This window comes from Bombina bombina, chromosome 3 (assembly GCF_027579735.1).
Source record: "Bombina bombina isolate aBomBom1 chromosome 3, aBomBom1.pri, whole genome shotgun sequence".
NCBI lineage: Eukaryota > Metazoa > Chordata > Amphibia > Anura > Bombinatoridae > Bombina > Bombina bombina.
Genome location: NC_069501.1, coordinates 1012023313 through 1012038560, shown reverse-complemented (window position 1 = coordinate 1012038560; position 15248 = coordinate 1012023313). Strand labels below are relative to the sequence as shown.

The following is a 15248-nucleotide window of genomic DNA, read 5'->3' as shown; positions in this document are numbered from 1 at the left end:
ATAGTGGATTCTTTCACCTTATTGGGTAAAACATTTAAATGAAAAAAATACACCTCCTCCTTAAAGGTATATTACAATAAGAGCATGGACAGAAGTGCTGCAGAATAGGAAATATTCAGCATGATTATTAGTTAGCAGCACCGTATATACAAAAAACATATTTGCTAAGACTTTTTTTTACTAATATAGATACAATCTGTGAGTAAAGCAATTGTTAGGTTTTATAAATACAATGTTTTATATTGGGCACAAATTAAGCTGATACATTTAATGTATAAGTAAACCTTTTGAAAATATTGCTAACATATACTTTATGTCTCAGTTCTATGTATCGGCTTAATTTGATTTTAAAAATCTATAAGTAAAGTTGTAACACTACAGGTTTATATTTTCTTCAACTGCTCCATTGTTTTTAGCTGTTTGTGCTGGTTTCTTCCCCATTGCATTCTGGGAATTGTAGTTCTGGTTACCTGTTTCCCAGTCTCCTCCCAAAGTTTTGCACTTTGAACTGTTATTTTCTTTAGTAGTACAGATCTTGTAGGGTCTCAGCAAATGCATGCGTAAGAGAGGAACACCAATTAGCAACATAAAGTAAAAAAAGTAAGGTAAGACAATCCTAGAAAGAAAGGTTAAAAAGTTAAAGCTCTTCTAAGGAAGAGGCATTAAAAATCATGTACAGCCCCAATCTAAAAATAATTGTGGTGTTTATTCTTATTCTTGTGTACCTTGATAATTTGCCTAATATGATCGTAATTTGATATATGAGTATTGATGTGTATTTCCCCTTATTCATAGGTATTAGTCCACAAATGTTTTTGTTTGCGGTTTATATTTCTAGTCGCTTTGACCTCTATGATTTCAGCTATTTTCTTCTTTGTGCTAATAAGTGGATGTCATTGCAATATACCCATTTCAGGTAGGGAGGTCCTTTTAATTATGTTATTTTACATGTCCTTGAAAACTAGAGTAGAGGCATACTGATATATATACACCTTTGTTTTTTTATTAATAGCTGAAACCTAACCTGCTATATTGAATTGCTCATTAAATAAGTGATTCTCCGCCTCATTCCTTGGAAGACATATTTAGGCCATGATTTAAAGGGACATTCTAACCAAAACTGGAATCCACATGGAGGCATTTCAGTTTTGAATAGAAACATTTTTGTAATATAAATATATTAGCAAAAATGCTTCTAATAAAAGCTATAGTCGTTTCAAAAGTGTATTTAAGTATGCACCGTGCACCAACATTTTAAACACCACACTAAAACAGAGAGCATAAGGTGCTTGTACCATCTGGTAATGACTCAATTTGTTAATTGCAGACACAATACATGCCCCACTGGTGCTCTGATCAACTGTAGTATTTAAAATGAAGATGCACTGAGAATATCTAGCTATGCTTCACATGCACGTGCAGAGAAAAATGTAAACACTACATCAGTGATAACTTTTACTGGAAGCATTTTTGCCAAAACATGAATATTGTAAATATGTTTCTATCCAAAGATGTAATTCATCGATGTACATTTAAATTTTGACTGGAATATCCCTTTAAGGATATCACTCATATATATGTCTTGATGGGTCACTGGTGAGTTAACCAAACTGCACAGTAACAGATTCTAGATTTATGGCATCACTGAGTGATCAGAGGACTACACCTTATAAGCAATGGGTTAAATCTGTTGATATTTGAAATCTTATTGTAAAATGTGCATAATAAAATGCTATGATGCTATTATTATTGCATAAATTCATACTGTCCACTATGGGGTTAAACACATTAATTAAAATCACCAGAGTGTTCCTGAGCTATAAACTGGTGGCTTCATTTGTATCTAGCACCTGATTGGCCTATCATCTAAGTAGCTGCAATACATTACACTTGGTAGTAGACTTTGACTATGTGTTTAACCCCTTTCTGGGTGTTAAATACATAGGGGCCTATCTATCAAGCTCCGAAAGGAGCTTGACGGCCCGTGTTTCTGGCAAGTCTTCAGACTCACCAGAAACAGCAGTTATGAAGCAGCGGTCACAAAGACCGCTGCTCCATAACCTGTCCGCCTGCTCTGAGCAGGCGGACAGACATTGCCACAATTACACCCGATCGAGTACGATTGGGTTGATTGACACCCCCCTGCTGGCGGCCCGTTGGCCGCGAGTCTGCAGGGGACGGCGGTGCACCAACAGCTCTTGTGAGCTGCTGGTGCAATGCTGAATACGGAGAGCGTATTGCTCTCCGTATTCAACGAGATCTGGTGGACCTGATCCGCACTGTCGGATCAGGTCCGCCAGACTTTGATAAATAGAGGCCATAGTTACTAATGAGCATTTGTGCAATAATTACATGGATTATCGATTAGAGAATTGTATATTGGATTGTTATGTATCTGCTGCTTGTTTGTTTTAAATAGGCTCAACAGATGTGAATGTTTTCTAGCTTGTTAAATGTACAAAAAAACTAGGACTTTTGAGATGGTTTAACCTAGAGATGCCAGGTGTCCAGTATTGAACTGTACAGTATTTTAGCAGGAAGCCCAAAAAATATGGACACAGCATTTCAAATATGCACCAGAAAGAGGGGCTGTCAAGTGGATCAAATCACATCTGTTTACATGTGTAACTGTCAGCCAAAGAGGTAAAATGATTAATTTTTATGTTACTGGCAGCCAAGGGGTAGAATGACTGTTCAGTTGTGAAAAATGTGCATGGTGAGATCAAGAATAGGGGCAAAGGTAGAGCTTTGCAGGGACATTGTCCAGTCACAGACAGATTGTAAAAGTGAGGGGTAACCAAAAAAAGAGCGGAAATTGAAGCAAGCAATTCCAAGTTTTTTAAAATCCCAGGCACAATATGTTGCTATTATTATAAAGATTAGTATTAACAATTAATATCAATAATTATAAATAATACATATAGGGCCAGATTTTGGGGGTTGAAGTGTGCGGGTGTGGGTTGCTAGAAAATAAACAGCACTGAAAAATGCCTTTACATAGTAGTCTATGGGGACTGTGTGTTCCCTGTAAATAAATAAATAAATATATATATATATATATATATATATATATATATATATATATATATATATATATATTTATGTGTATATACACAAATTAACACATAAATATATATGTATATAATCATATACATATATATTTAAAAATTCTGCCCATCTCTGTGCTACTTACCCCTTCGCTGTCTCACAGCATGAGAGTTAGGCTCCCATTAGAGCCTATGGAAACACGCTCTTGTGAGCGCAATGCTTCCTAGCAATGCAAATACGAGGTCTCATTCGCATTGCACTCAACTTGAAATACCAGCACACAGTAGCATGCGCTGGTATTACTCAGTGGAGCACTAATATCACTTTCTCGAAAGCGATATTTAGCGCTCCACTTGTAATCTGGCCCTATAAATGAAAACAAACCTAATAAATGTGGTTTCAGCAATTACTAGTTCACCAGTACCTGATGGAAGAGACTCCTAAATCATGCTCTGAGCAAAAAGTATGGGTTACAATGCAGATCATTTGTTTAAAATTATAATTAGTTTATTAAACAATGTCAAAATATTAAAAATAATAATATACAAATAAAATAAAAATCCAGCAGCTAATGGTAGTGTCATATATAACATGTAGGCGCTCTCCTCAGAGAAATTTGTGAAACAGATGATCAGCACTTTCATTTTTTTGGTTGAAAATTACATTCAATGTTCAGAAAAGTGGCCATTATGGAAATGTGCTTTGGATTGGAAGCTTTACTCAAAATGTTCATCATGGTTCATCTGTTCCATGTAATATTTCAACTTGGCACTTAGAAATTGTAACTATAAAACTGGATGGCTGCTATTGTCTGCCATATTAGAAAGCTTTACATAAGTGTGCTTTAAAGTACTCCTTTTTAATTGCAGGAGAAATGCAGTATTTTGTTGTCCTTTGCCCACAAAACTTTGAAACAAAATGAATGGGCTGACCTTAACAATGCCTCTAGCCTCACATTAGAGTCTTACTCTGCCTGCTGCATGCATATTGCATACTGAATCAGTTTCAGAAGGTTCATGTAAAATGACTCAGTGGTCAGATTTCGATTGCTCTGATTGAACATAAGGCATTCCCAGTTGTTCTTCCACTAGGTCTTTTACTTTAAGAGACAAGCCAGCTTCTCTCTTTTTGTGGCAAACAAACAGTCTCTTCTAGCTACACCCACACGCTTCTACAATCATGTCAGGAATGTCTGTCTTGAGAATTATGTTACTTCTATCAAAATACAGCATGGACAATGGGCTCCTCTTTGTGGGGACACAACAAGAATTTACTGCCGTCTGGATATTGTTGGCCTTGATGAGATTCAATACTGTAGTGTGGAATGAGGAAGCCATGCCAGGGGCACCAGCCATATGCATTGGGCAGAGCCCCATGCAGTAATTTATCTGGTATCCCTCTGGTTTTATAATCCAGTCATCCCAACCAATGTCTTTGAAGTCCACATAATAGTCTTTTCTGCAGCAAAGGTTGGAGTTCTGATCACAGTTAAGACTTCTTTTTGATGCATGGTGATTTATTTCTCTTACTTTGGCTTGGGCTACTAGAAAAGGCTGGTGAGAGTCATTGGGGTTGAAGAAGACCGGCATATCCTGGCATTCATCACAATCAAGTTCCAATTTTAAGCTCTTATTTCCTCCATCAAATAAGCTCTGGAGCATTGGTGTTAAAGAAAATGTTTGCCAACCACTCAATCTGGGCTCCAGGATTTTCTGATTTATAAAAATGCGCTGAGAAAATTCTTCCTGGACTATATATAACCTTACAGTTTGATTTTGTTGGCTATTTGAATTGAAGAAAACCCAAAGATGAGCTTGGATAACATGCACATTTTGTTCCTTATCTTTGGTGAATTGAAAATTCATTGTAGCTGTAGTTTCATTCTTGTATTCTATAAGGAGAAAACATATATTCAGAAATGGTTGGTTATTCATTGCATAAACACTAGTTAGATAATCTTATGACTCTGATAAAACTAATGTTACAGAAAAGACCCTTATATAGGTCAAGTTAAAGTGGATAAGCAGGCTCAACTTATTACTCATGTAAACTGTCCCTTTTCTCACTCCAGCTAACGTAACAGCTTATTTCATTGTAATTCTCTTCTAGTTTCTGTTTCTTTGTACTGATTTGATAATATATATATATGTGCTCAAAGTTTAGGATGGGACCACAAAGCTCCTTGATGATAAATAAGTATTTAGTGATATAATATAGTAGTTGTTAGTGATACATTTTATTTCCCATTAGGATATAGTTCTACTAAATTCTTATTTTATTTTTTTAAGTTTTAATTTTAAAGTTTCAATTGATTCAGCTGTTAAAAAAGGAAACAAGATTACTAAAATCTCATGAATACTGTACGATGCAGTTAGTTTTTCCAATTTCACCTGTTAGTTGTAGATACAGATGACATCCATTAGATGTCATTGCTGCATTTGTATAAACAATAAAACTAAGTAAAATATGTATAATGAAATATGGACATTCTCAATGAGATATTCTTGTGGAAATCATAATTTTATTTTTTTGCATATTTTACAAATAGACAACTTTGAAAAATACACATAAAGCATAATTCAGTGAAAAAGATCTAGGCGCACACACTGAGACAATGAGTTTTTAATGAACCCCCCCTTATTCAGCTAAATACTGTAGGATCTGCAAGGCTTTGTAACTTCTTTGCAAGTTTGTTGATCAACTAAAACGTATCACTTACAACAACTAATGTGCTTTTCTCAATATACAGTAGTAAAATTACAAAGAAATCATCACTGCAAAATTGTAAAGTAAGACATGGAATTTTGCAGTTGAAAATTTTTATATAGAGTAATTTTAGCTCAGACAGTTAATGGGATTGCAAGCTATTAACACCTTTTTATGAGAGCATCATTTGCTGTTGCTCTGTATATTGATAACTGTTATGAAAACTTGCATATGTCACTTACCTGATTCAGCAAAGCTGATGATTTCATAACTCTGCTGCTCTGTTGCAGAATTATCTGCATTACTGTCCCAGCTTCCTAGGAACCCCTCCATCCTTGGCTTGGTCAAGTGCAATCTACGCAAGGCATTTGCAACAGCTCCTCTAGGGATTGGGTGTGTAATGTTGGGTCTTTCCTTTAAGTGCAGTTTCTGTAGAATCTGTTTCTTAGCCAGTTCCATCATCACATCTTTGTCTTGCACTCCACAAGATGGACATACAGTTCTCATAGCTCTTCCCTGGGTAGAAGCTGCCCAGACACCTAACAGATTAAGTAAGTAAAAGCAAACAACTTCTCTCTGGGATTTGGGAGACATCTGAGCAAATTAGTCAAGGAGATGTGATGACAAGGGAATAGGTGGTTGTCTTTATCCACTCTCTTCACTTCCCCAGGCTTTTGTGGTTCTGCTTCACTCAAAGGCACATTCTGCTTTTAAGAGAGCTCTGGTCCTGCATTAACTGTCATGTGGTTATTGAGAATGGGATTAGCTTCAGGATCCCCCTGTCAGGTGACAGGTCAAAAGATACACTACCAACCAGGGCAACAGAACCCCCTTAATCTTTTTGCATGTACCCAAAGCAGGTGCAATCAAAAGAAGGATGATATCAGGAAATAGAAGGCAGTTCCTTTAGCCAGATGATTCTAACTGCAGCAGGTGCAGTGCAGAGATAGATGGGGGTTTAATAGCTCCACATCTGGGCACTTTTTCCTGCAGTTACACTATGAAGTACAGTCTCTGTTGCTTCTTTAAGTGAAAGTTCATAAGTGACACTTTGTAAGAGTGTAGTCTAAAACCCTTTTTGCATTACTTCCTACACTGCCCTTTATATCTCAGCTCTGCTTTAAACTTACCATCTCCTCCCCTTGGAGCTAGGTTTTCTCATAAAGCTGCTGTACACTGTGGGCTTTGAAGTTTCCCTGCTTTTACCAGTAGCAGTGTCAGTCACCTGGAAAGTACAACCTTCTATTACCTTGGATTGGTGGATTCTTTCTCACTATTATTTACCCCCCCTCCCTTATCAAAACCAATAGCCACGTGGAGAACAAGGTACTTGTCCTGGGCAGAGATGGGAACCAGAAGCAATGTTGATGCAATAAAACAGAGAGGATTTCAACAATTTTCTATACTTTGTTTCCTCAATGCACACAGATTAGTAAAGCATTACAGTGCATCTCCTTAAGATGTGAGGCAGCTGCTGCTGCTGAAATCTGCTCATTACATTAGCTAGGAGGTGCCTCTCTAAGCTCCTACTCAGTTTGTTTAAATCTAAGAAAGGTGGCACAAATTGTCAACAGATTATCACAATAGTTAAATGCTACCAATGATACTTGAGGCTTTACTTGTTTGCAGTGGAGGTTCAGTTTGATTGCTTGTGATTTACTGTTGGGTTTTCTCTATTGAGCAGATTTATTGCATCAACCTAAAGCCACTGAAGAACTTGAAAGTGTAAAACTATTGAATAGTCTATTATCTTTTATCTGTGATGTGTCAGCAGATTATACAGCTCTGTATGTAGCAATGACTTTCAGTTTTATTTTAACCCCTCACTTTCCAGTACATAATATCTTTCTTAATATTTGCAATACAGAGAATACTTACCTTTATTTAACTAGTTCAATTCTGATATCTCTGTTTATCCAGGGCAATATTTGAGGAATATTATCAGGGACAGCCTTATCATAAAGCAACCGAGGCAACTGTCATTATTATTTGCATTCGCATAGTGGATGTATAGAATCACCTTTAATCACATTGCTTTATATAACTATGTCTGTAGCAAACGAAAATGCTAGATGTGAAAGCATTAAGTAATGGGGTGACAAGAAACTCAACTTTCATTCTTCTTCTAAGAGCTATCGGCTAGATTACAAGTGTTGCGGAACGCATATAACGAGTCGTGTCGGTATAGCTATACCGCAAGCATTTTAGCCTGTAACACAACGTCCATTCCACACTCAAAAAAATTACTTTTTTTGTGGGATTTTCATAGCGCCGGTATTACAGGTTTTGCGTTCAGGCTAAAAAGCTTGCATTACAGCCTATACCGACGCGATCCATACCGCCATCTAAAAGCAGTATTTATGGATTTTCCGAAACAAAAATGTTTCACTAAACTAAAGTGTTACAAAGTACACTAACACCCATAAACTACCTATTAACCCCTAAACCGTAACCCTCCCGTATCGCAAACACTATTTCAAACATATTAACCCCTAATCTGCCGCCCACCCACATCGCCAATACTATTTAAATATATTAACCCTTAATCCGTCGCTCCCCGTCATCACTGCCACTATAATAAAGTTATTAACTCCTAAACCTCCGGCCTCCCACATCGCCGCCACTATAATAAAGTTATTTGCCCCTAAACCTCTGGCCTCCCACATCACCACCACTAAATAAACCTATTAACCCCTAAACCTCTGGCCCCCCATATCACTGCTACAAAATAAACCTATTAACCCCTAAACCACCAGCCCCCCACATCGCAAAACACTAAATTAACCCCTAAACCTAACACCCACCTAACTTAAAATAAATAAAAACTTACCTGTGAAATAAAAATAAACCTAACATTTAACTATATTAATAATTTTTAAAAATACTATCAATTAAAAAAATCTAAATTACAAATTTAAAAAAACCTAACACTATGAAAAAAATAAAAAAATCTAAAATTACAAAAAATAATAAATACTAAATTACAAAAAAATTAAAATCACTAAGCATACAAAAAATAATAAACAAAATTGTAGCATATCAAATACCCCAGACATCGCTGAATGCCGCTCAGAGCAGGTGGACGAGTTAAGGAGCAGCGGTCTTAAGAACCCCCCAGACCTATAACCCAACACCCCCTAAGTTACACAAAATAACAAACCCTAAAATTACACATAATAGAAAAAACACATTAACAAAAAAACAAAGTCTTAACAAAAATAAAAAAAAACATATTTATGACTATCCTAAAACTAAAGTCTCCTTAAAAAAATGCCCAGCCCAAAATAAAAAAAAAATCTATACTTGCACTAAAACTTACTCTAAAAATTGCACTGAAAATGGCATATTGCAGGGCATTGCCCTAAAGTGATTTAGCTCTTTTACTTGGCAAAAAAAAAAATCCATATTCTAAAACCAAAGTAACCACCCACCCCCGAAATTAAATGCCTATCTTATAAAGACTACCCTTACAATTGCCCTGATAAGGGCATCTGGTAGAGAATTGCCTTAAAGGGGTTATAGCTCTTTTGGACATAAAAAAAAAAACTATCCTAAAATTTTTTTGCCAGGGCATTTGGTAGGACATTGCTCTTAATTGATAAAGCTATTTTGCATTAAAAAATCCTATTCTAAAACAAAACCTAAGAAAAAAAAGATTGCCCTGAAAAGTACATTTGGTAGGGCCTTGCCCTAAAGTCTAACAGTTATTTTGCCCAATACAAAAAACACTATTCTAAAAAATCTGATTTAAAAAAAAAAAACCTATCCTAAAAAAAAAAGGTTGCACTGAAGAGGGAATTTGGTAGGGCATTTTCCTAAAGCGATTACAGCTCTTTAGCAGAAAAAAAATGCGTAACCAAAATTAAAAAGCAAACAAAACAAAAACAGTCAAAAAATCCTACAGATAAACCCCAAAGTTTCTACTCATCAAATTTTAATTTTCAGTTGCACATGACACAAGGGGCTGGTGCCAGCACTAAAGGTTAGTGATCGTGGAGCACATAAATAGGTATGATTTATCTAATGCACCCTTAGACTATCCAGATATTAATACTCAACTAATGTGGAAAGACCCATAAACGGACATGGATATGGAAGATTTATAATGGATTTAGCCACAAAGAGGGAATGATATAACAGGTACAAATAACCTAATCCGAAAATTTCAAAATCCAGACTTTTTCATTAAATTAAAAATGACTATTTTTCCCTGCAAGTAACATATAATCTTCTCCGTCTTTGGTTTTTGAGTTTTAAAATACAAATGCTAATCTATATTTATATAAAGCAACACCTATTACCTTTCTGACTGCAGTAGAGAAAATAGAGCTGAGGAGCCCTACAAAGGTGCGCTTATATGTGAAAAAACAAACAGGAATGCCTATAGATGACCTGGAATTCAAGTTTAGGTTGACGGCAGCACTACCAGAAAGAATAGTCACAACATGAATCCTGTAAAAACAGAAGAAAAGAGGCGCCACATGGAACAATATCGTCTGCACAAAATACACAGAAAGACCAGACAAATTGCAACTCACATCGGAGAAGGCACGAACGGTGCTAAACACAGCAGGCTGGGACCTCTAAGTCACCCGAAAAAATCACTCCCAGCTGGCAGGGGCTGATCATGTGAAAGTCTCTCACCACTTAAAAGGGTTTCCTCAGCAAGACCTCAAAGATGTCATCTGCACCTGGACCAATCCACTGGAACGGCTAGAGGGTGTGTGATAAGTGGGGCTCGCCTTACGTGTTTCAATTGCACGCTACGATACCCACAATCATAAGGATAGATAAATCCACGGAGCAAGGGTAGATACAAAGTGGCAATTTTATTAAACAAAGATAAACAGCAATGCGTTTCTCGGCTATATCATGCCATTGCATCAGGCTTCTATACATCTTCTATTAGTTTACATGTATAATCTGCAATATGTAAATATTGGCTAAATTACACAAGACATCGTTGTTTACACTTGGTCCCACCCACTCTCCAAAAACTTAATTTAACATTTTCTATTTCTATATATATTTCTAAAATATAGTATATATTGCACATTTTTAAACATTGCTGTTTTTGGAAGGGGATGCGAAACATAAAAAATAGAATCGATTAATTTAAAATATAAAATTGTATTTGGTACCTAATACTGCACAGTTCTGTATAACAAGATCAACAGAATGTTAATCAATCTCTTACCAATATAAGTAAGGTCTGTGTTTTTTACTTTGTAATAATGTGAATACCATTTGCTATCACTTTAAAAGTTTATTTAGCAAACTGCAACATATTTTTTCCCACAGCCTTGATTTTGCAATTGCATTTTTACCAGTAGCAAACTGAAATTACAACGTGAGAGCAAAGATCAAGAGCAGAGGTTTCATTTTTGTCTGCTTGTCTTAGCTGATCAATAATCATTTCAGTGTTACGTGCTGCTGTATTTAACTCTTGTGCAAAATTGATTTAGGTCTTCCTTTTTTTGCAGTGTAATGACAAGTCGCCTATCTGTTAAAAATGTACTAGCTGGATTCAAACAACGGGCAATAGATAGGTACATAGATGAGATAATGAGATATATATATATATATATATATATATATATATATATATATATATATATATATATATATATATATATATATATATAGGGAGTGCAGAATTATTAGGCAAGTTGTATTTTTGAGGATTAATTTTATTATTGAACAACAACCATGTTCTCAATGAACCCAAAAAATTCATTAATATCAAAGCTGAACAGTTTTGGAAGTAGTTTTTAGTTTGTTTTTAGTTATAGCTATTTTAGGGGGATATCTGTGTGTGCAGGTGACTATTACTGTGCATAATTATTAGGCAACTTAACAAAAAACAAATATATACCCATTTCAATTATTTATTTTTACCAGTGAAACCAATATAACATCTCAACATTCACAAATATACATTTCTGACATTCAAAACAAAACAAAAACAAATCAGTGACCAATATAGCCACCTTTCTTTGCAAGGACACTCAAAAGCCTGCCATCCATGGATTCTGTCAGTGTTTTGATCTGTTCACCATCAACATTGCGTGCAGCAGCAACCACAGCCTCCCAGACACTGTTCAGAGAGGTGTACTGTTTTCCCTCCTTGTAAATCTCACATTTGATGATGGACCACAGGTTCTCAATGGGGTTCAGATCAGGTGAACAAGGAGGCCATGTCATTAGATTTTCTTCTTTTATACCCTTTCTTGCCAGCCACGCTGTGGAGTACTTGGACGCGTGTGATGGAGCATTGTCCTGCATGAAAATCATGTTTTTCTTGAAGGATGCAGACTTCTTCCTGTACCACTGCTTGAAGAAGGTGTCTTCCAGAAACTGGCAGTAGGACTGGGAGTTGAGCTTGACTCCATCCTCAACCCGAAAAGGCCCCACAAGCTCATCTTTGATGATACCAGCCCAAACCAGTACTCCACCTCCACCTTGCTGGCGTCTGAGTCGGACTGGAGCTCTCTGCCCTTTACCAATCCAGCCACGGGCCCATCCATCTGGCCCATCAAGACTCACTCTCATTTCATCAGTCCATAAAACCTTAGAAAAATCAGTCTTGAGATATTTCTTGGCCCAGTCTTGACGTTTCAGCTTGTGTGTCTTGTTCAGTGGTGGTCGTCTTTCAGCCTTTCTTACCTTGGCCATGTCTCTGAGTATTGCACACCTTGTGCTTTTGGGCACTCCAGTGATGTTGCAGCTCTGAAATATGGCCAAACTGGTGGCAAGTGGCATCTTGGCAGCTGCACGCTTGACTTTTCTCAGTTCATGGGCAGTTATTTTGCGCCATGGTTTTTCCACACGCTTCTTGCGACCCTGTTGACTATTTTGAATGAAATGCTTGATTTTTCGATGATCACGCTTCAGAAGCTTTGCAATTTTAAGAGTGCTGCATCCCTCTGCAAGATATCTCACTATTTTTTACTTTTCTGAGCCTGTCAAGTCCTTCTTTTGACCCATTTTTCCAAAGTTAAGGAAGTTGCCTAATAATTATGCACACCTGATATAGGGTGTTGATGTCATTAGACCACACCCCTTCTCATTACAGAGATGCACATCACCTAATATGCTTAATTGGTAGTAGGCTTTCGAGCCTATACAGTTTGGAGTAAGACAACATGCATAAAGAGGATGATGTGGTCAAAATATTAATTTGCCTAATAATTCTGCACTCCCTGTATATATATATATATATATGTATATGTATATGTATATGTATATGTATATATATATATATATATATATATATATATATACATACATACATACATACATACATACATACATACATACAGGGGCATACTATGGCCTAGGCCAACAAGGCCGGTGCGTAGGGCAGCAGATTTGGGAGGGGCAACACATCTGCCCTATCCTCTCTTTAAAAGCCAGCACACAGTACAGTGAGCGATAAAGTGCAGGCTTTTACAGAGAAGATAAGGTACGTGTGCAGCTCAGGGCTGCCACTACAAATTTTGGGGCCCCTGACTCAACCATTGATCAGGGCCCCCCCCCCCTTTGACATGTGCAATTTTTGACCAAGTGACTAAAACGTATATGCACTTTATTCTTAAGTGTCTATTTAAACTTGGAAATGTTGTAAAGGTAGTAACATACAAACACACAGACAAACTCATACACTGAAACACACACACTCACACATAAAAATTCACATATAGACACTAGCAGACACCGAAAGGAAACACACTCAGACACAGACACCCAAACAGACACTTAGCACTCATTTACATTGACCTGACAAGTAATGAGGTAAACTACAGTTTTGTAAAAAAAAGGAGAATTAGAAAACAAAATATGGAGTTCTGATTAACTTTTTGTAAAGGAAGATGACAACTAAATTATGACAACAGCATGCAGTGGCTGAAAGGAAGGGCCCTGAAATGCCTAAACAATAATTTAAAGGCTAAATGGTACATTGATGACTTCCGGAAAGGTCTTGTTAGTCTCAAAGTCTGTAGAAAGATGTGAATAATTAGTAGTAAGGTCAAAATGTCCTAAAAAGGAACAGACAATGGACACACACACACAAACTCAAACTTGCACACACACAGAGACAACCACATAAAAAACACAGAAAGACATACATACACACACTCTCACTGAGACATCCACAGAAAACACAAAGACATACACACACCCTCACAGAGACACCCACATAAAACACACACCCAAACAGAGACAGCCACAGATAACACAGACATACATACATATACACACACACCATCACAGAGACATCCACAGAAAACACAGACATACACACCCACCCTCACAGAGGCATCCAAAGACAAACATACACACACCCTCACAGACATCCACAGAAAATGCACAAAGACAAACACACCCACCCTCACAGAGAGAGCCACAGATAAAAAATACATACACACTCAGAGACACAAACCAAAGCACAAAGACATACACAGACACCCACAGAAACACTCACAGGAGGAAACATTTATGCACCTTGCATCCCCTAAATCAACAGTGTGTGACATGCATGATAAAAAAAATTTAGAAATGAAAGGACCAGTCAACACAGTAGTTTTGCATAATCAACAAATGCAAGATAACAAGACAATGCAAAAGCACTTAATCTGAACTTCAAATGAGTAGTAGATTTTTTTCTGACAATTTTAAAAGTTATGTCTTTTTCCACTCCCCCTGTACCATGTGACAGCCATCAGCCAATTACAAATGCATACACGTACCATGTAACAGCCATCAGCCATTCACAAATGCATACACACTTATTCTTGCACATGCTCAGTAGGAGCTGGTGACCCAAAAACTTTAAATATAAAAAGACTGTGCACATTTTCTTAATGGAAGTAAATTGGAACGTTGTTTAAAATGGCATGCTCTATCTGAATAATGAAAGTTTAATTTTGATTGAGTTTCCCTTTAAGAGATCACTTTTTAAAGAATCATATTTGTAAATGTGCAAACAAAAATAACTCTGTGAATTCAAAATTGTACATTAATGAGCTGGGTAGATGGCTAGATGAAGAAAAGTACCTTTAAAAGGTTGACATATGATGTTTGTTTGTTTGTTTTTTCCCCATTTTCCCCAACCAAGAGCCCCACTTCAAATATAGTGTACACATTTTCCCAGCTGTCAGCTGTACTTATGGATTTTGAAAATGCTGTACTCTATATGGTCTTGGTGGGACCATAAGCTGTGGTACTCATACCATTAGATCTGGATAAATGCAGGATTTAGGCTTGTTGGTATGTATTTCAAAATTAAGCCAGCTGTAGTGTAAACTGAACAGTTTTAAGTTAACCTGTCTCATTTCAAACACTGAGCAATCTTAGTCTGAGAGTATAAAATTTTATGCAGAGGTAAAAATCTTAGATAAAATGCCTCCTTGCATCTGGAAAGTCCTTGCATGAAGGGGCAGTAAACTGGAATGTAATATATATATATATATATATATATATATATATCTGCC

At 36.6% G+C, this 15248-nt stretch overlaps 1 protein-coding gene across 1 annotated transcript; it reads right to left on the bottom strand.

Annotated features, from left to right (window-relative positions):
- Positions 1–4199: 4199 nt before the first annotated feature.
- Positions 4200–6348, bottom strand: LOC128654316 (inhibin beta B chain-like). Its single transcript, XM_053708183.1, has 2 exons — positions 5997–6348; positions 4200–4939 (listed from the first exon to the last, which is right to left on the bottom strand). Exons 1-2 carry the CDS (start codon positions 6346–6348, stop codon positions 4200–4202), a joined length of 1092 nt encoding a protein of 363 aa, XP_053564158.1.
- Between the last annotated feature and the right edge of the window lie 8900 nt (positions 6349–15248).